Source organism: Pristiophorus japonicus, chromosome 15, assembly GCF_044704955.1.
Source record: "Pristiophorus japonicus isolate sPriJap1 chromosome 15, sPriJap1.hap1, whole genome shotgun sequence".
In the NCBI taxonomy this organism is placed as follows: Eukaryota; Metazoa; Chordata; class Chondrichthyes; family Pristiophoridae; genus Pristiophorus; species Pristiophorus japonicus.
Genome location: NC_091991.1, coordinates 129,216,630 through 129,236,670, shown reverse-complemented (window position 1 = coordinate 129,236,670; position 20,041 = coordinate 129,216,630). Strand labels below are relative to the sequence as shown.

The following is a 20,041-nucleotide window of genomic DNA, read 5'->3' as shown; positions in this document are numbered from 1 at the left end:
CCCCAGGTTCGCTGCTATTTCTGGCCAATTTGTATGCCATTTCCTTGGCTTTAATACTATCCATGATTTCCCTAGATAGCCACGGTTGAGCCACCTTCCCTTTTTTATTTTTACGCCAGACAGGAATGTACAATTGTTGTAATTCATCCATGCGGTCTCTAAATGTCTGCCGTTGTCCATCCACAGTCAACCCCTTAAGTATCATTAGCCAATCTATCTTAGCCAATTCATGCCTCATACCTTCAAAGTTACCCTTCTTTAAGTTCTGGACCATGGTCTCTGAATTAACTGTTTCATTCTCCATCCTAATGCAGAATTCCACCATATTATGGTCACTCTTCCCCAAGGGGCCTCGCACAATGAGATTGCTAATTAATCCTCTCTCATTACACAACACCCAGTCTAAGATGGCCTCCCCCCTAGTTGGTTCCTCGACATATTGGTCTAGAAAACCATCTCTTATGCATTCCAGGAAATCCTCCTCCACCGTATTGCTTCCAGTTTGGCTAGCCCAATCTATGTGCATATTAAAGTCACCCATTATAACTGCTGCACCTTTATTGCATGCACTCCTAATTTCCTGTTTGATGCCCTCCCCAACATCACTACTACTGTTTGGTGGTCTGTACACAACTCCCACTAACGATTTTTGCCCTTTAGTGTTCTGCAGCTCTACCCATATAGATTCCACATCATCCAAGCTAATGTCTTTCCGAACTATTGCATTAATCTCCTCTTTAACCAGCAATGCTACCTCACCTCCTTTTCCTTTTATTCTATCCTTCCTGAATGTTGAATACCCCTGGATGTTGAGTTCCCAGCCCTGATCATCCTGGAGCCACGTCTCCGTAATCCCAATCACATCATATTTGTTAACATCTATTTGCACAGTTAATTCATCCACCTTATTGCGGATACTCCTTGCATTAAGACACAAAGCCTTCAGGCTTGCTTTTTTAACACCCTTTGTCCTTTTAGAATTTTGCTGTACAGTGGCCCTTTTTGTTCTTTGCCTTGGGTTTCTCTGCCCTCCACTTTTCCTCATCTCCTTTCTGTCTTTTGCTTTTGCCTCATTTTTGTCTCCCTCTGTCTCCCTGCATGGGTTCCCATCCCCCTGCAATATTAGTTTAACTCCTCCCCAACAGCACTAGCAAACACTCCCCCTAGGACATTGGTTCCAGACCTGCCCAGGTGCAGACCGTCCAGTTTGTACTGGTCCCACCTCCCCCAGAACCGGTTCCAATGCCCCAGGAATTTGAATCCCTCCCTGCTGCACCACTGCTCAAGCCATGTATTCATCTGCGCTATCCTGCGATTCCTACTCTGACTAGCACGTGGCACTGGTAGCAATCCCGAGATTACTACTTTTGAGGTCCTACTTTTTAATTTAGCTCCTAGCTCCATAAATTCTTTTCGTAGGACCTCATCCCTTTTTTTACCTATGTCGTTGGTACCAATGTGCACCACGACAACTGGCTGTTCTCCCTCCCATTTCAGAATGTCCTGCACCCAGCTGCTATATCTCCTGTGCTTTCTCCATCCACCACCTGTTCTTTAGGTCCCGGGTTTTTTGTTGGACTTCAGCCATGAGCTGTCTGTAATGCTGCTTTGCTGCTCCCGCGTTGGGTTGTTGTTTAAGGCTCAGAAATGCCCTGCGCTTGCGATCTATTAGCTCTTCGATCTCCTGATCATTCTCATCAAACCAGTGGGAACCTGTTCAACCTGTGCCATCTCCAGGCCAGGTCCAGGACCACCCCAACCTCTGTCGTCGAGCTACCGTATGCAGACGACGACTGCGTCTGCGCACATACAGTGCCTGAACTCCATATTTACTGAGGCATACGAAAGCATGGGCCTTACGCTAAACATCCGTAAGAGAAAGGTCCTCCACCAGCCTGCCCCCCAGTCATCAAGATCCACGACTTGGTCCTGGACACCGTGGACCACTTCCCATATCTGAGGAGTTTCCTATCAATAAGAGCAGGCATCGACGCCGAGATCCAACATCGCCTCCAGTGCAGCCTTCGGCCATCTGAGGAAAAGTGTTTTTGAAGACAGGACCTCAAAACTGCCACCATGCTCATGGTCTACAGGCCTGTAGTAATACCTGCCCTCCAGTATGGCACAGCAGACACGGACCATGTACAGCAGACACCTCAAGACGCTGGAGAAATATCACCAACGATGTCTCCCCATAATCCTACAAATCCCCTGGGAGGACAGACGCACCAACATCAGCGTCTTCGTCCAAGCCAACATCCCCAGCATTGAAGCACTGACCACACTCGATCAGCTCCGCTGGGCAGGCCACATAGTTCGCATGCCAGACACGAGACGCCCAAAGCAAGTGCTCTACTCGGAACTCCTTCACGGCAAACGAGCCAAAAGTGGGCAGCGGAAACGTTACAAGGACACCCTCAAAGCCTCCCTGATAAAGTTGCATTCCCACTGACACCAAGGCCGCCCTAAGCGGAGGAAGTGCATTTGAGAAGGTGCTGAGCACCTCGAGTCTCATCGCCGAGAGCGGCAGAAATCAAGCGCATGCAGCGGAGAGAGCGTGCGGCAAACCAGTCCCACCCACCCCTTCCTTCAACGATTATCTGTCCCACCTGTGACAGAGTCTGTGGCTCTCGTATTGGACTGTTCAGCCACCAAAGAACTCACTTCAGAAGTGGAAGCAAGTCTTCCTCGATTCCAAGGGACTGCCTATGATGATGATAAATTATTTTATAAATGTGACAGGGTTTATATTGCATTATAATGCACTTTTTCTGTACCAATACTAAACATGGAAGATACTTGCTTGTTGATGGCCATACAACTTATGATATTGAATCCTATTTCTTCCACAAGAAAACTGAAATTCTCAACACCGTAGCCTTTTAAAATCTATATTCAATTTGATTTTAGTTTTTTTTTACATCGTAGAATTTAGCTATTTACTCACCGGGTACAACTTGTTGTTGTAGCCACACGGCAGGCATTTTCCACCATCGCACTTTGTGATTTGTGTCCACAAGGTCACCAAGAGAACAATAATATTAGCCAATCGTACAAACACAGACCTGTAGAAATTTTCAGTTACTAAGTTTCAGTTTGATATTCTTCCATGAAAAGCATGATGAGGATATTAGACAGTATGGAATGAGACTGCGTTCTGAAATATCCACGAGTAGCTAAAACAAAAAGGTATCTTTATCGCTCTTGCTTGCCAATATGTACCTTGCTAATCCTACTTAACATCTTATATACATTTTAGTTATCCTCAAATGACTGTTACAAGATTCTTAAATGTTTTTTTATTTCCTTACACTTATTGGAATATTTCAATTTAACCTTTGTACCTACTTATTCACTGACTTTATGGGTTTCTCTTTTTTTTCATTTATAATTATTTCCACATGCTTAAAATGGTCTTAAATAGCCTTTAAAAAAGACAGGGCACTGCAGGGAGAATGATTCTGCTCTGGGCAGCAGGAGAGGATGCAGAGGGATTATTTGATTTAAGTTAAGGAAGACTGATGTGGGGATCATATTGCATGTTCTTTATTTTGCATCATTACACAAATATAAGTTATTCTGTTTGAACTAACTGACTCTGATAATACATATTGTTCTGTATATTTCACCTTATTGTGCAATAACACAGTTTACTTTGCCTCAACTAGTAGTAACTCGGTCCTCCTTCGGAAAGGAGGAAGAAACAAATGTGTAAAAGACACAAGTATCTGACCCAGATCACAAAAGGATGATATAGTTGCATCCTAAGATTATGCAATTAATCAAGTAGACATAAGGCAGCTCTAATAAAAGCAAGATGCTCAGACTGCTAAAGTGACTGACATTATTGAGCCCGAAAAGATATTTACGGTGGACACAAATTCATCCCCGAGTCACTTTTGAATGCTTCAGTTTGCTCTCCTACAGTTGCCCTCCCCTGTAATGTTACTTTTGGTCCTAGATTTTAATAAATCATCAAATTCAACTACAGAATGACCAACTGACTAAAAATGTTCACCCAATTCTCGGCTATTAGGAACATGGGGACCAAGTTTCGACCTGAATTGCTCCTGTTTTTTTGGAGCAACTGGTTTAGAATGGAGTATCTTAGAAATTGCAATTCCCGGCATTTAGTTTGCTCCAGTTCTAGTCAGTTAGAACAGTTTCAGTTTGGAAAAGATTTTTTTCCCCAAAAGGGGGCGTGTCCGGCCACTTACGCCCGTTTTGAAAGTTTAGGCAGTGAAAACTTACTCCAAACTAACTTAGAATGGAGTAAGTGTAGATTTTTGTACGCTCAGAAAAACCTTGTCTATACTTAGAAAATCAGGCGTAGGTTACAAATCAGGCGTAGGGAATGGGGGGGTGGGGGGGGGAGGTGGGTTTAAAGGGATGTTTACAAACATTAAACACTTCAAGTTTTACAAATAAAGAACCATTAATAATAAATGATAAATACGTCAATAAATCAACCAATAAATCAATCAAAAAAAATTAATTAATAAAATTAAAAAATAAAACAAACATTTTCTACTTACCGACTGCAGCACCGGGAGCCCTCCAACAGCGTGCTGGGATGGATCCCCCCCCCCACCAAGTGTGTCTCTGTCAATGTCTCTATCTCTCTGTCTGTCAATGTGTGTCTCTCTCATTCTCTGTCAGTGTCTGTGTTTCTGACAGCGAGGGGGGGGGGGGAGGAGGAGGAGGTAAGAGAGTAGAGGGGGGGGAGAGTAGAGGGGGGGGGAAGAGAGAGTAGAGGCGGGGGGGAAGAGAGAGTAGAGGGGGGGGAGAGAGAGTAGAGGGGGGGGGGAGAGAGAGTAGAGGGGGGGGGAGAAAGAGAGTAGGGGGGGGAGAAAGAGAGTAGAGGGTGGGGGAAAAGAGAGTAGAGGGTGGGGGAAAAGAGAGTAGAGGGTGGGGGAAAAGAGAGTAGAGGGTGGGGGAAAAGAGAGTAGAGGGTGGGGGAAAAGAGAGTAGAGGGTGGGGAAGAGAGAGAAGAGGGTGGGGAAGAGAGAGAAGAGGGGGGGGAAGAGAGAGAAGAGGGGGGGGAAGAGAGAGAAGAGGGGGGGGAAGAGAGAAGAGGGGGGGGGAGAGAGAAGAGGGGGGGAAGAGAGAAGAGGGTGGAGAAAAGAGGGGGAGAGAGGAGAAGGGGGGGAGAAAAGAGGTGGGGGGAAAGGAGAAGGGGAGGAAGGAGAAGGGGGGAAGGAGAAGGGGGGGGAAGGAGAAGGAGAAGGGGGGGAAGGAGAAGGGGGGGGAAGGAGAAGGGGGGGAAAGGAGAAGGGGGGGGAAAGGAGAAGGGGGGGGAAAGGAGAAGGGGGGGAAAGGAGAAGGGGGGGAAAGGAGAAGGGGGGGGGAAAGGAGAAGGGGGGGGGGAAAGGAGAAGGGGGGGGGGAAAGGAGAAGGGGGGGGGGAAAGGAGAAGGGGGGGGGAAAGGAGAAGGGGGGGGGAAAGGAGAAGGGGGGGGGAAAGGAGAAGGGGGGAAAGGAGAAGGGGGGGAAAGGAGAAGGGGGGGGAAAGGAGAAGGGGGGGGAAAGGAGAAGGGGGGGGGAAAGGAGAAGGGGGGGGAAAGGAGAAGGGGGGGGAAAGGAGAAGGGGGGGGAAAGGAGAAGTGGGGGGAAAGGAGAAGGGGGGGAAGGAGAAGGGGGGGGGGAAAGGAGAAGGGGGGGGGAGAGAGAAGAGGGGGGGGGAGAGAGAAGGGGGGGGGGAAGAGAGAAGAGGGGGGGGAAGAGAGAAGGGGGGGGAAGGAGAAGGGGGGGGGAAGAGAGAAGAGGGGGGGGAAGAGAGAAGGGGGGGGGAGAGAAGGGGGGGGAAGAGAGAAGAGGGGGGGGGGAAGAGGAGAGGGGGGAGAAAGGAGAAGGGGTAAAGGAGAAGGGGGGGGGAGAGAAAAAAGGTGGGGGAGAGAAGAGGGGGGGGAGAGAAGAGGGGGGGGAGAGAAGAGGGGGGGGAGAGAAGAGGGGGGGGAGAGAAGAGGGGGGGGAGAGAAGAGGGGAGAGAGGAGAAGGGGAGAGAGGAGAAGGGGGTAAAGGAGAAGGGGGTAAAGGAGAAGGGGGTAAAGGAGAAGGGGGTAAAGGAGAAGGGGGTAAAGGAGAAGGGGGTAAAGGAGAAGGGGGTAAAGGAGAAGGGGGTAAAGGAGAAGGGGGTAAAGGAGAAGGGGGTAAAGGAGAAGGGGGTAAAGGAGAAGGGGGTAAAGGAGAAGGGGGTAAAGGAGAAGGGGGTAAAGGAGAAGGGGGTAAAGGAGAAGGGGTAAAGGAGAAGGGGGTAAAGGAGAAGGGGGTAAAGGAGAAGGGGGTAAAGGAGAAGGGGGTAAAGGAGAAGGGGGTAAAGGAGAAGGGGGTAAAGGAGAAGGGGGTAAAGGAGAAGGGGGTAAAGGAGAAGGGGGTAAAGGAGAAGGGGGTAAAGGAGAAGGGGGTAAAGGAGAAGGGGGTAAAGGAGAAGGGGGTAAAGGAGAAGGGGGTAAAGGAGAAGGGGGTAAAGGAGAAGGGGGTAAAGGAGAAGGGGGTAAAGGAGAAGGGGGTAAAGGAGAAGGGGGTAAAGGAGAAGGGGGTAAAGGAGAAGGGGGTAAAGGAGAAGGGGGTAAAGGAGAAGGGGGTAAAGGAGAAGGGGGTAAAGGAGAAGGGGGTAAAGGAGAAGGGGGTAAAGGAGAAGGGGGTGAGAGAGAAAAAAGGTGGGGGAAGGAGAAGGGGGGGAGAGAAGGGGGGGAGAGAAGGGGGGGAGAGAAGGGGGGGAGAGAAGGGGGGAGAGAAGGGGGGGAGAGAAGGGGGGGAGAGAAGGGGGGGAGAGAAGGGGGGGAGAGAAGGGGGGGAGAGAAGGGGGGGAGAGAAGGGGGGGGAGAGAAGGGGGGGGAGAGAAGGGGGGGGAGAGAAGGGGGGGAGAGAAGGGGGGGAGAGAAGGGGGGAGAGAAGGGGGGGAGAGAAGGGGGGGAGAGAAGGGGGGGAGAGAAGGGGGGGAGAGAAGGGGGGAGAGAAGGGGGGGAGAGAAGGGGGGGGAAAGAGAAGGGGGGAAAGAGAAGGGGGGGAAAGAGAAGGGGGGGAAAGAGAAGGGGGGGAAAGAGAAGGGGGGAGAGAAATGGGAGGAATGGGGGATGGGAGGGAGAGAAAGAGATGGGAGGGATGGGGAGGGGAAAGAGATGGGGAGGGGAGAGATGGGAGGGGAAGCGAGGGAGGGGAGAGAGAAGGGAGGGGTGTGGGGAGAGAAGGGAGGGGGGGAATTGGGAGGGGGGGGTAGAAGAGATGGGAGGGGAAGAGAAAGGGGGGGAGGAAGAGAAAGGGGGGGGAAGAGAAGGGAGGGGGGGGAGAAAGAGAAAGGGGGGGTCAGGTCGGTGGTGGGTGGGGGAGTGGAAGCGGGTGTCGGGTCGGGTCCGGGGGCGGGATGAGCGGGGATCGGGTCGGGGGGGTGGGGTGGGATGGGAGCGGGAGTCGGGTCGGGAAGCAGGAGCTGGGCGTGGGAGGTGCAGCCTGATCCACGCCGCACCAGTGAGCCCATTCGGCCAGGGCTAGGGGCTGCGCGCTTCGGGCCCGTCCCACACAGTTTTGGGCGCCTGGAGCTACTGCACTGTAGCACGCCTGTGCAGAGGTCTCGGCACTGTTTTCAGCGCAGGGACCTGGCTACGCCCCCCACAGCTCATGCTGCGCTACGCCCAGCTCCAGAGGATCTGCAGGGAGCCGGAGAATCGTTAAGTATTTTTTAGGCGCACTTTCTGGCGCAAAAAACAGGCGTCCAGGTCGGGGCTGCGCCGTTCTAGGTGCGGCCCAAAACTTGGGCCCATGGGAACAGCAGTCGAACATTCAGCCCCTCCAGTCTGTTTCAGCATTCAGTTAGATCATAGCTGATCAGTATCACAATGCCTTCGCTCCATATTCCTTGATACACTTACTTACCGAACAAAAATCACCGTTTGGAGCAGCGTGGGAAAGTGCTTCTTGATGTCACTCCTAAATGGCTCAGCTCTAATTGTAAGATTATGTCCTCTTGTTCTGGATTCTCCCACCAGAGGAAATAGTTTCTCTGTGTCTATCCTATTGAATGCTTTATCATTTTAAAGACCTCAATTGATCACCCTTCAACCTTCCAAACTCAAAGGAATACAAGTTTATGCAACCTGTCCTCATATAATTTAACCTTTAAGCCCCGGATGTGATGTACCCCCTCCAAGGCCAATATATCTTTGAGTGTCCGAAACTGAATGATTACTCCAGATAGGGTCTGACCAAGGCACTGTACAACTGAAGCTTCACTTCTGCACTTTTAAATTCAACTCCCTTGAGATAAGGACAACATTCCACTAGCCTTTTTGATTACTTTTTGTACCTGTGCACTAGCTTTTAGTGAAGTGTACATGTACACTTAAATGACTTTGCTCCTCCACAACCCCATATCTATCATTAACCAGATATTCAAATTTGTCTTTCACAGATCCAAACTGGATGACCTCACACTTCCCCACATTGAACTTCATCTGCCAGATTTGCCCAGTTAGTCTATCCATCTCTATGTCCCTTTGAAAGTCAAAAATATGAAGCTGCAGTCTGCTCAGTTCACCCAATTGCAGGCCGTAATTAGCAGCTGGAGTGTGTTCTGCTTGTAACAGTTCCAAAAAATCTGGTGTTTTGTTGGTCATTTAATTGCTAACATTGTAATACTACCAATTTGTCATTTTAATTCTTAACAAAAAACAATGTCAAGTGAATTTCAAATAGACTTAATGTTTCTTCTATCCCAGCAGGTCCATTAACTTGCATGTAAAAGAATGCCACATTAAAAGGAGAAAGGAATTGAAGATTATGCTGATAGGGTTAGATGAAGAGGCAGGGGAGGAGCTCATGTGGAGCATGAACACCGGCATGGACCAGTTGTGTCGTATGGCCTGTTTCTATGCTGTAAATACTATGGGTCTGAAATTCAGGCCCGGCAGAAAGCTGCCGCACTAACGATTTTTTGTGTTTTTATCACCGTCTCTGAAGAGGTCGACTCTTGATCGATATTCAGGTCGTCTTTTTTTTTCGAGTGGACCGGAACTCAATCATAATGGGGGCCGAAGTGCAGTGGTTCAGTGCTCGAGAGGGGCGGGACCGAGTCCCCTCATTTAAAAGTGCAGTGATTTTTTAGGTTCGACCACTAGGCTGGGTTACGGCTGGGCCAGCGGCCTGGCACCCAAGAGGGGGTGCCAGGCTGCCTACTGGCAGCCCGGCCGATCCCAAGGCCATAACTGTCCCGCCGATCGTGAAGTCAGCCGTCAAAAAAAAAATATGGCGGCCGCAGCAGTGCGCCCTCCCCTTGAAGGGCTGCCATGGCTGACACACAGAAAACAAGGTGCACCGACAGAAAAAGCTGCCGGGGGTACCGCGCGAAGAATCAAAGATCTTTTGAGGTAAATTTCGCTTGGAGTGGGATGGAGGTGTGGGAAATCGGCATTGCACGCTTTGCTGACATGCTTGGGGCAGTCGGCAGCAGCGGGGACAGGATGAAAAATCCTCGAGGTAAATTTGGATCGCAGCGGCCACTTGATTCCGCAGCATGGCCGCCGCAAAACGGCGGTAACGGGCCTTATCTGGACCCGGAATTTCGGCCCCTATGTAATTTCAGACAGAATGACTACAATACATTTCACTAAACTTTGCGATGAATAACTCCACTGATGAGAATGCTCAGCACATACATGAACATAATGGTTGTTATACTGAACATTGTGTTTAGCAGGCAGCTCGTGTTCACATGAAAGCGCCTGCTGTAAGCGGTGGGAACTGTACTATCCTGTACTTTAAATTATATTGCATGAGTTTGACAAGGGGCAAAGATTCAAGTCAATAAAAATAAATTAAAGATGGACAACAGGAAGTTCTTCCCACATCAAATAGACTTCCAGATAAAATAGTGGAGACAAAAACCCTGGAATCATTAGATGATCAGATACTTCAATGGGAGGAAAAGAGCACCTTTCTGGAAAGATGGAGACACAATATAAGATAGGCCAAATAACCTTCCTCAGGGGTAGTCTGTGAAGGGCAACTGCAGCCAGCGGGTGGGTTGGAATGGGAAATACAGCCAGTGGGCTTGGGAGCAGTAGGAAGGGGTTGAAATCTTACTCGTTAGAGCTGGTAGAGAATAAGGTTGAAAACTTGATTCGTGCTTCATGAGGGCTTTGAGGGTCATAAGCTTGGATGGTGGTTGGTTGAAACGTGTTCAGTGTGGGGTGGTGCTGAAATCGTCTTCAGTGTGTGGATAGGTGGGGAGATTTTGAGGAGATGTTGAGGACTGTATTCTTGCTCATTGTAGCTGGGGGAGTGGGACCGAGCTATTGCTCACGTGTTGTAGGAGGAGGGAGTTAAGGACTGGAAAGTTGGAGGGTTAAACTTTGAAATTTTACTCAGTATCCCGAGGGAGGGGAATGTTGAAGTCCACCCACATTGTATTCAATTAGACCCCATGGCGTTATGCTCACAGAGTCATCTTCAAGTAACAATTGTAATTTTATTGCCCGTGATTTGTCATGAAATAATCTGATGATTTCAAAATTTAATGCTATGCAGATGTTGCTTTGGTAATAATAACACGTATTTATATAGCGTCTTTAATGCAGTGAAATGTCCCAAGGCGCTTCACAGATGTACTGAAACAAAAAAAATTGACAGCAAGCCACATAAGGAGAAATTCGGGCAGGTGACCAAAAGCTTGGTCAAAGAGGTAGGTTTTAAGTAGCGTCTTGAAGGAGGAAAGAGAGGTAGCGAGGCGGAGAGGTTTAGGGAGGGAGTTCTAGAGCTTGGGGCTAGGCAAGGGAAGGCAGGGCCACCAATGGTTGAGCGATTATAACCAGGGATGCTCAAAAGGGCAGAATTAGAGGAGCACAGACATCTCTGGGGGGTTGTGGGGCTGCAGGAGATTACAGAGATAAGGAGGGGCGAGGCTACAGAGGGAGTTGAAAACAAGGATGAGAATTTTGAAGTTGAGGCATTGCTTAACCGGTAGCCAATGTAGGTCAGCGAGCACAGGGGTGATGGGTTAGCGGGACTGTGTGTGAATTAGGACATGGGCAGCCGAGTTTTGGATCATCCCAAGTTTACATAGGGTAGTGGGAGGCCAGCCAGGAGTGCGTTGAAATAGTCAAGTCTAGAGGCAACAAAGGCATGGATGAGGGTTTCAGCAACGGATGAGCGGAGGCAAAGGCGGAAACAGGCGATGTTATGGAGGTGGAAAAATGCGGTCTTAGTTATGCTGCGGATATGTGGTTAAAAGCTCTTTTCAGGGTCAAATGACACCAAGGTTGCGAACAGTGTGGTTCAGAGCGAAGTGGGGGAGAGGGATGGAGTCAGTGGCGCGGACCGAAAACAATGGCTTCGGTCCTCCTAATAGTTAACTGAAGAAAATTTCTGCTCATTCAGAACTGGATGTCGGACAGTCTGAATAACTAGAACCCATCCATGCACTTTAAAACAGTAATCCAACAAAGACTTTTAAATATCAAGGTCAACAGACACAAAACATGGATTGTTGCAGTCACCTGAACCTTTTGGATGGATTCTGGTCTCAAATTTATGATGCACAATGTACTACAAAAACATCCTCTACCTCGTTTACATCAGATTTAAACATCCATACATACCTGATAAGTATAAATTTAATCTCAAAGGCTGGTGAATAGTCTTCAAATCGGATGATGTGTTCAAACAGGAGTGGAGTGACAAAGTTAGCTGCAGTGATGACAATGGAGGGCAAGTACTGAATCAATAGATCGATTGCGAAGCTTCCGCCATCACCTGACTAATAAAAATAAAAACAAATCAAATTAAACCCATGTCACTATAAAAATCTAAAATTGAAAACTTAAAACTAAGCAGGACAATAGAAAGTGTGTGTGTGTGTGAGGGGGGGGTGAACATAGTCTGTCTATACAATTAAAAACCCAGAATGCAAAAAGACTTGCATTTACATAGCACCTTTCACGACCTCAGGACGTCAAAGTGCTTTACAGCCAATGAAGTACTTTGGGCCCAAGTTTCCACAGGATAAAAAAACGGGCGCCCCTCCGAGCTGGGCACCTGTTTTTCGCGCCTAAAACGGCACCAGAAAAAAAACGCGCTATTCTCGAGCGCTTTGCAGCTCCTTGTCTGTTTGGCGCGGCGCCCAGGGGGGTGGAGCCTACACTCGCGTCGATTTTGTAAGTGGAGGGGGCGGGTACTATTTAAATTAGTTTTTTTCCTGCCGACAATGCTGCGCGTGCGCGTTGGAGCGTTCGCGCATGCGCAGTGTGAAGGAAACATTGGCACTCGGCCATTTTTGTAGTTCTTTGTAGCTGTTTAATTTTTGAACATTTTTTAATAAAAGCACATTGCCATCAGCACTGAGGCTTCTTGCAGCCTTCTCACTGTCTCCTTCCCCTCCCCATTCTCCACGGCAACAAACGGCAGTTTCCTCCCCCTCCCTCCCCTCCGCGGCGGCAACAAACCGCTGTCTCCTTCCCCTCCCTCCCCTCCGCGGCAACAAACCGCTGTCTCCTTCCCCTCCCTCCCGTCCGCGGCGGCAACAAACCGCTGTCTCCTTCCCCTCCCTCCCCTCCACGGCAACAAACGGCGGTTTCCTTCCCCCACCCCCCGCGGCAACGAACGATGGCTGAAGCACTTTCACACAGGTAGGAAGGTGGTTTATTTAATCTTTTCTTTGCTTATAAATGTTTATTCAGGTTGGATTTATTTGTAGAAGTATAAATAAGGATTGATTGTAGAATTTAATGACTTCCCTTCCCCCCCCCCACCTCGTTCTGGACGCCTAATTTGTAACCTGCGCCTGATTTTTACATGTGTAGAACAGGTTTTTTCAGTTCTACAAAAATCTTCACCTGCTCCATTCTACTTTAGTTTGGAGTACATTTTCACTGTGGAAACTTTCAAATCAGGTGTCAGTGGCCGGACACGCCCCCTTTTGAAGAAAAAATTCTGTTCCAAAGTAGAACTGTTCTACCTCACTAGAACTGCAGAAAAAAGTGTGGAGAATTGCGATTTCTAAGATAGTCCGTTCTCCACCAGTTGCTCCTAAAAATCAGGCGCAAATCATGTGGAAACTTGGGCCCTTTAAGTGTAGTCACTGTTGTAATGTAGGAAATGTGGCAGCCAATTTGTGCACAACAGGCTCCCACAAACAGCAATGTGATAATGACCAGATAATCTGTGTTTTTTTGAGTGATGTTGATTGAGGGATAAATATTGACCAGGACAGTGGAGATAGCTTCCCTGCTTTTCTTCAAAATAGTGCCATGGAATTTCTTATGTACACCTGAGAGAGCAGACGGAGCCTTGGTTTAATGTCTCATTCGAAAGATGGCACCTCCGACAAAATCCATTGCGTCATACCATAAAGGCATCCTGATCGTCTCAAATAACCTACCATCTATTAAGTTAATGGTTATTTGTGGATGGATCACTGATTGACTAAATAGGAACTGGTCAAAGTTTAATTCCAGTCACTGAACAGGTAGGAAAAGCTATGAATAAACAACAGCCACAAATCATCCAGCAAATCACTGAAAACAATTAGCTCCAACTGCTTTCGCTTTGAACCATTATATTTATATCAACATAGGCAGTCCCTCGAAATTGAGGAAGACTTGCTTCCACTTCAAAAGTGAGTTCTCAGGTGACTGAACAGTCCAATTCAGAAATTACAGTCTCTGTCGCAGGTGGGATAGACAGTCGTTGGAGGAAAGGGTGGGTGGAGAGTCTGCTTTGCCGCACGCTCCTTCCGTTGCCTGCACTGGTTTACTGCATGCTCTCGGCGACAAGACTCGAGGTGCTCAACACCCTTCCGAATGCTCTTCCTCCACTTAGGGCGCTTTGGCCCCAAGTGGAGGAAGAACAACATCCTCACCGACTCCCAGGTGTCTGTGGGGCTGTTGCACTTTATCAAGGAGGCTTTGAGAGTGTCCTTGAAACGTTTCCTCTGCCCACCTGGGGCTCACTTGCCATGTAGGAGTTCAGAGTAGAGCACTTGCTTTGGGATTCTTGTGTCCGGCATGCGGACAATGTGGCCTGCCCAACAGAGCTGGTCGAATATGGTCAGTGCTTCGATGCTGGCCTGATCTGAGAACACTGACATTGGTGCGTCTGTCCTCCCAGGGGATTTGCAGGATCTTGCGGAGGCATCGTTGGTGTTATTTCTCCAGCGATTTGAGGTGTCTGTATATGGTCCATGTCTCTAGAGCTATACAGGAGGGCGGGTATCACTACAGCCCTGTAGACCATAATCTTAGTGCCAGATTTGAAGGCCTGAACTTCGAACATTCTCTTCCTCAGGCGGTCGAAGGCTGCGCTGACGCACTGGAGGCAGTATTGAACCTCGTCGTCGATATCTGCCCTTGCTGATAATAGGCTCCCGAGGTATGGAAAGTGGTCCAGTCCACCTACGGCCCAAGCACCCAAGGCCCCACCCCACTACTGGCCAAGAACAGGGAGACACTCATCAAGGACACCAAGGCAGTCAGAACCCGCTGGAAGGAGCATTTCGAAGATTTCCTTAATCAAGACTCTGTCTTTGACACGAGTGTCCTCGATTCCATCCCGCAGCATGCTACCCACCACCATCTCAACAAAACCCCAGCCCTGCACAAAGTAGAAAAGGCCATCCATCAGCTCAAGAATAACAAGGCAACAGGAGCAGATGGAATCCCTGCCGAGGCACTAAGGTATGGCGGTGAAGCACTATTGGCACGAATGCATGACCTCATTTCTCTTATCTGGAAGGAGGAGAGCATGCCAGGAAATCTCAGAGATGCCGTAATCATGACCATCTTTAAAAAGGGGGGACAAGTCCGACTGCGGTAACTGCAGAGGAATCGCCCTGCTGTCGGCCACTGGGAAAGTCATCGCAAGAATCCTCCTCAATTGTCTTCTCCCTGTGGCTGAAGAGCTCCACCCAGAGTCACAATGCGGATTCCGTCCACTGAGGGGCACAATGGACATGATCTTTACGGCGCGACAACTGCAAGAGAAATGCAGGGAACAGCACCAACCCTTGTACATAGCCTTCTTTGACCTTACAAAGAAAGGCCTCGACAATGTTAACCACGAGGGACTATGAGCATCCTCCTCCGTTTCAGCTGCCCCCAAAAGTTTGTCTGCATCCTCCGCCTGCTCCACGATGGCATGCAAGCCGTGATCCTGACCAACGGATCCATCACAGACCCAATCAACATCCAAACCGGGGTCAAGCGGGGCTGCGTCATCGCGCCAACCCTCTTCTCGATCTTCCTCGCTGCTCCACCTCACACTCAACAAGCTCCACCCGGGATTGGAACTAAACTATAGAACCAGTGGAAATCTGTTCAATCTTCGTCGCCTCCAGGTCAGATCCAAGACCGTCCCACCCTCTGTCGTCGAACTACAGTACGTGGATTACGCTTGCATCTGCGCACAGAGACTGAACTCCAAGTCATCGTCAACATCTTTACCGAGGCGTACGAAAGCATGGGTATATTTATCTAAAAATACACCTTCAACATAATAAGCACATAAAAAATAAGTCATTCTCAAAGAAAGCACTAAATCTACGTTTAAATCTACCCATTAAAAAACATCCTGGGGCAATTTCTCTCCATGTAGCTCTACACTTTTCTCTGGGTCGTGAAACTGAAGCTCTATTAGTTTCCTAGTGCTCTCACTTTTAAGTCTGGCAAAATATTCATGCAAGAACTTACACTGCTGCAATAAAGTCAGAAGTTTGCATAGCTTGACTATTTGGGCTGGATTTTTGTTGGACTTGCGCCTCTATTGGCACCCTGGAGGGGTGGTATTGGATATGCAAATGATTTCCGGCTGGGTGGCCAGCTTCCAGCGTCCTGTCGGGAAACTTGGTGCCGATTTTGTGGGGATGCTGAGCAGTACTGCCCAGAAACGTCGAGCTGGTATGCTGGTTTCGACAGTGCTATGATTTTTGTTTTGCGCTGACCCTGTAGCACCCCATAGAAGGACCAGAGCTGTCTTGGCAGCGGTGAGGGAAGGAATTACTGCATGAGGTAAGTGTGATTTTCTTTTTGTGATTTATATTCATGTGGGGTGATCAAGGTATTGGTAATGTTTTTTGTGGCTATTTTTTTTCTCTCCATGGAAGCCTCTCTAAGGGCGCTCTGTAGCTGGCTCTTTAGCACTTCTCTTGACCCTTCTATGCTTTCAGAATTCTTACCTAAAATTCAATCTTGAATGAGCTGCAATTTCCTCCAGCTAACTATTGGAAAACTGCAGTCATCATCTTCAGCCCCTGCTACAATCTCCAAATCTTTGCCAGCAATTCCATCCCACTTCCCCAGCCACTGTCTCAGGCTGAACCTTGCTGGCTTATTTAATACCTCATTTTGTCCCACCATTGGCAGCTGTGTAGTGTCACTTGGTATAACACTTCTATTATAAAACAATATATCCTCTGATTTACCATGGGCAGCACAGGAGAGCCACTAGCTTTTATGTCATTTTATTACATTTACAAATCTGCACAAGTTTATGCACATGCTCTTGTTCATATTTTCATTAGATATCTTGTTAAAAACATATGCTGGTTCAATTTATTCCAGTTTTACTAATGGACACCCATTTATTATGTACATTTTTCATGCTTTCAATTCCCATTTAAAATTATATCAGTCATTCTTTATTCAGCACTACTGTTGATCTAAAGAGCGATGTCAGGTAGAGAGTATTATTTGAAACAAAACTGAAAGTGGAAAGGCAGCAAAAAGCCTCTAATTTGAATTCCAAAACAGTAACAGAGAATGATATACCCGTTAAGAAGCATAATTCAGTGGAACATGTAAAGAGAACCATCATGACAATTTACTTTCATTTTGAAAATTACATGTCTTTTTGCACTTTTATTGCATGATATTTACAGCAGAGTATATTGGTGTCTTCATATGTGCATAACCTAGAAACTTGTATTTAAGGAGCATAACAATTTAGTTATGGAACCGAGAACAACCATGCCTGGGGGGGGGGGCATTGGACCATTGCAGGCTCTGTGTCTGACGTGGCAGTCTTTCAGGGTTGGATCTTCACCCTTTTCATAATTTGTACAAGAAGCTGCCAGCTTTTTGTCCCTTCTCATGCTGATCTGGTTTTTCCTTCTTTGGTGGATAAGTTTGAATGTACATGAGTGCGAAAAGACGTTTATTATGCAGGCCTCCAAGAAAGAGTCCCCGACTGCCACGTACTTTTCAAACCACAGGTTCTATTGGTATATGTCCCATAGGTGTTTTATACACATTTGCAATGGGAGGATTGGACTGGATTAGATCTTCAGCAATTACAGCCTCCTTGACTGCCAAAATGCAGGAACACAATATAAACCTAATCCTAGATACAAATATCTGAGTTTAAAGAATGTGTCATCCTCAAAATGTTCTGCAAATGTTACATTGCATCAGAACATTGTAGTTTCACCACTGCATTGCAATAACAAAATAAAGTGTACCTTCCAAATACATAAAAAGGTACATTATCACACAATAACATTTTAAAATCTGATTCTTAACAGAAAAGCTCTAGTCGTAACATTACTAGCATATCACCAGTATCATTTCGAATAATGAACTGAATACTCACCGAGCCATACTGCTGTGAGTAAACAGTAGTTTTGTAAATGCAATAAAAACAAGTGGCCAGTATCATTGCAACTAGCAAATTCAACAAAACTCTCAAGAAGTATATCCGGATTTTTTCCCTCTTGGTCCTGTCCGCAATCTTCTGCTTGATTCTATCTTCATCCAAATCAGTCTATTAGCATAAAAACAATGGCTTTAATTTTTAATTTCTTGACAAAACATCCTTTCCAATAGAAATACTGCAGGTGTACTGGTCAAAAGGTAAATTTTACTGAAAGTGAGCATTTGAGAGAGAGAAATTACCCAGTTTAAAATGTTAGTTATCACTGGAAAACAATCAAACTGGGAACTTATTAATCTAATTTAAATCCTAATTTTAACAATATCACAGACAATTTGATATCAACTGAATTAAAAAAAAAACAACTGCCTATAATTTTCCAAATGTCCCATTTTGTCATGGACCTGATTTTAGGGTCTACATTTCTACCCACCCGGATGATCCCACTAGCAGCATTTTCCTGGTTGGGATGCGGGGCTGACGAGAAGCAGATTTAATACGATGGGCAGGTTTAAAGCAGAATCATGCTCCCAACAGGTACTCCACCATTGGGGAGGGGGGGGTGAAATATAGTTAATCTGCAATTTACAAGTTCAGAAAATTATCTTTGAGAGAGAGCCCACAAAAGCACTTAAAACAGCAGAAAGAGCAGCACCTGTGGTACCTGCTGTGACCAAAACCTCAAGATTACAAAAGCTTTAAATGAATGTAATATTAGCAGAGATACAGACAAAAAGATGCAGGCTGTTTGGCAACTAAGAAAGGAATGATAAGAATGATACAGGTAGTAGTTGTCTCAGACAATCCATGCCACCTTAAACTCCCCCCGAACAGTAATAGTGTTCGAAAGTATTTCCTCACGAGGTTGGCGAATGTAGGTGTAGGCACAAGTCCCCATGCAGGCCCTGAAATAATGCTGGAAACATGACTCATCTCCACACCAATCATGTCTCTAGTGTAAATGAAGAGATGAATGAGACAATCTTTATGCACCAACCTCAACATCACACCCCAACTACACAGTTCCTTATCTCCAGTGCAATGATCGGAGTGAAAAGTGAAGAGATTGCTGCATAGCCTGCACCTGAAAGCATCATAACAATGGAATGCCTGCAGGCACCTGGCCAAAATCAAACTTTGAATTAAGCAGTAACCTTTCTAAATCTTTCTTTTCAAAGGGACAGGTTGCACATAATCAGCAGCAAAGTGCCACAGGTGGAGAAACAGCAACCAAAGGAAGCATGAGGAGGAAGCTCTGCAACTCTTGGGCAGATACACCAATGAGGCAGTGAGAGATGGAGAAGTTGGATGAGAGCTGTCAGGGTCAGATTGGGATTGAAACCGATCACTCATGGTACTGAGTGGTCCTAATGTTTAGACATTCTATTTAATTGGAAAAACCTCCTAACATTGCTATTCACTTTTTCTGACTTGCATGCAAAATGAATGAATTTGTATCTCTCATCGGTGCTGGATGGTTAGAGAAAAAAAAAAGAACCGAGAGAGCCTATTCCTGCACGTAATGCAGATTCCATTCAAGCACCAGCCCAGAGATACCGACCCAGGAGGATGTCAATAGTGAGATAGAGGGTATATCACAGGGTGAAACACAGGCCAACATTGAGCAGGAAGACCTGGGAGGGGATGATAAACAACCACATGTTCCTTCCATGGGGGAGAGGCCCTAAAAAGAACAGTCCACAATCCCAGCAGGAATAATGCACATTTCCCATTACATATTACTGCTGAGTAATCAGTCTGCCCAACTCCAAATTTATCAGAACATTGTGTACACGGAGAACAGCTAACCTGCCAGAATGTTATTTTTAGAAATTATGCTGGCAGCAGTATACCCTCTCAAGCAACTCCTCCAAGACTGATCTGCTTCCTGTTCCAAACAGCAGAGCTGTGACAGGACAGAGCCTGATTATACACAGTTGACTTAAACTTTTGAAAGCTTTTCTTTAAAAAAAAACCAAAATCTGACAAGTTTGAAGTATTCATCTGTTACATTTAGAGGAAAATAAGAAAAAACAGCACAGTAAAGATATAGAACACCTCAAAGCAGGAAGCTTGACACTCTCGGCAATCTTTGAAATTATGTAGAAATTACAGCACAGTAACAACCTGCAAACAGAACCAAAAGTCTTTTCTCTTTTGTAATTATGGATGTGATTCATCCACTATCACTGCTCATGCAAGAATTCCAAAGTATTAAACTACATTATTAAAACATAAGCCAAAATATATAGTACTTCACACATTAGTTTCACAATTCATTTAAGTGCCATGCATCACAAAAATATGTATTTTACATGCTGCTTACGTGAGTGGAGGTCCAATTGAGCTTTAAAGTACTGTAGTATATTAAGTCCAGTTACAGTAATAAATGAAGTCTGCTACAATCAACT

General features: G+C 46.7%; 1 protein-coding gene across 4 annotated transcripts in view; it reads right to left on the bottom strand.

The window, feature by feature from the left end:
• Positions 1-20,041, bottom strand: part of LOC139281039 (transmembrane channel-like protein 7) — an 88,642-nt gene that overhangs the window by 24,059 nt on the left and 44,542 nt on the right. For all 4 annotated transcript variants that reach the window (XM_070900924.1, XM_070900926.1, XM_070900923.1 and 1 more), the window contains exons 8-10: positions 17,571-17,741; positions 11,591-11,748; positions 2,948-3,065 (exon numbers count right to left, since the gene is read on the bottom strand). In XM_070900924.1, coding sequence (XP_070757025.1) covers positions 2,948-3,065; positions 11,591-11,748; positions 17,571-17,741 — 447 coding nt within the window. The remainder of the gene's footprint in view (positions 1-2,947; positions 3,066-11,590; positions 11,749-17,570; positions 17,742-20,041) is intronic.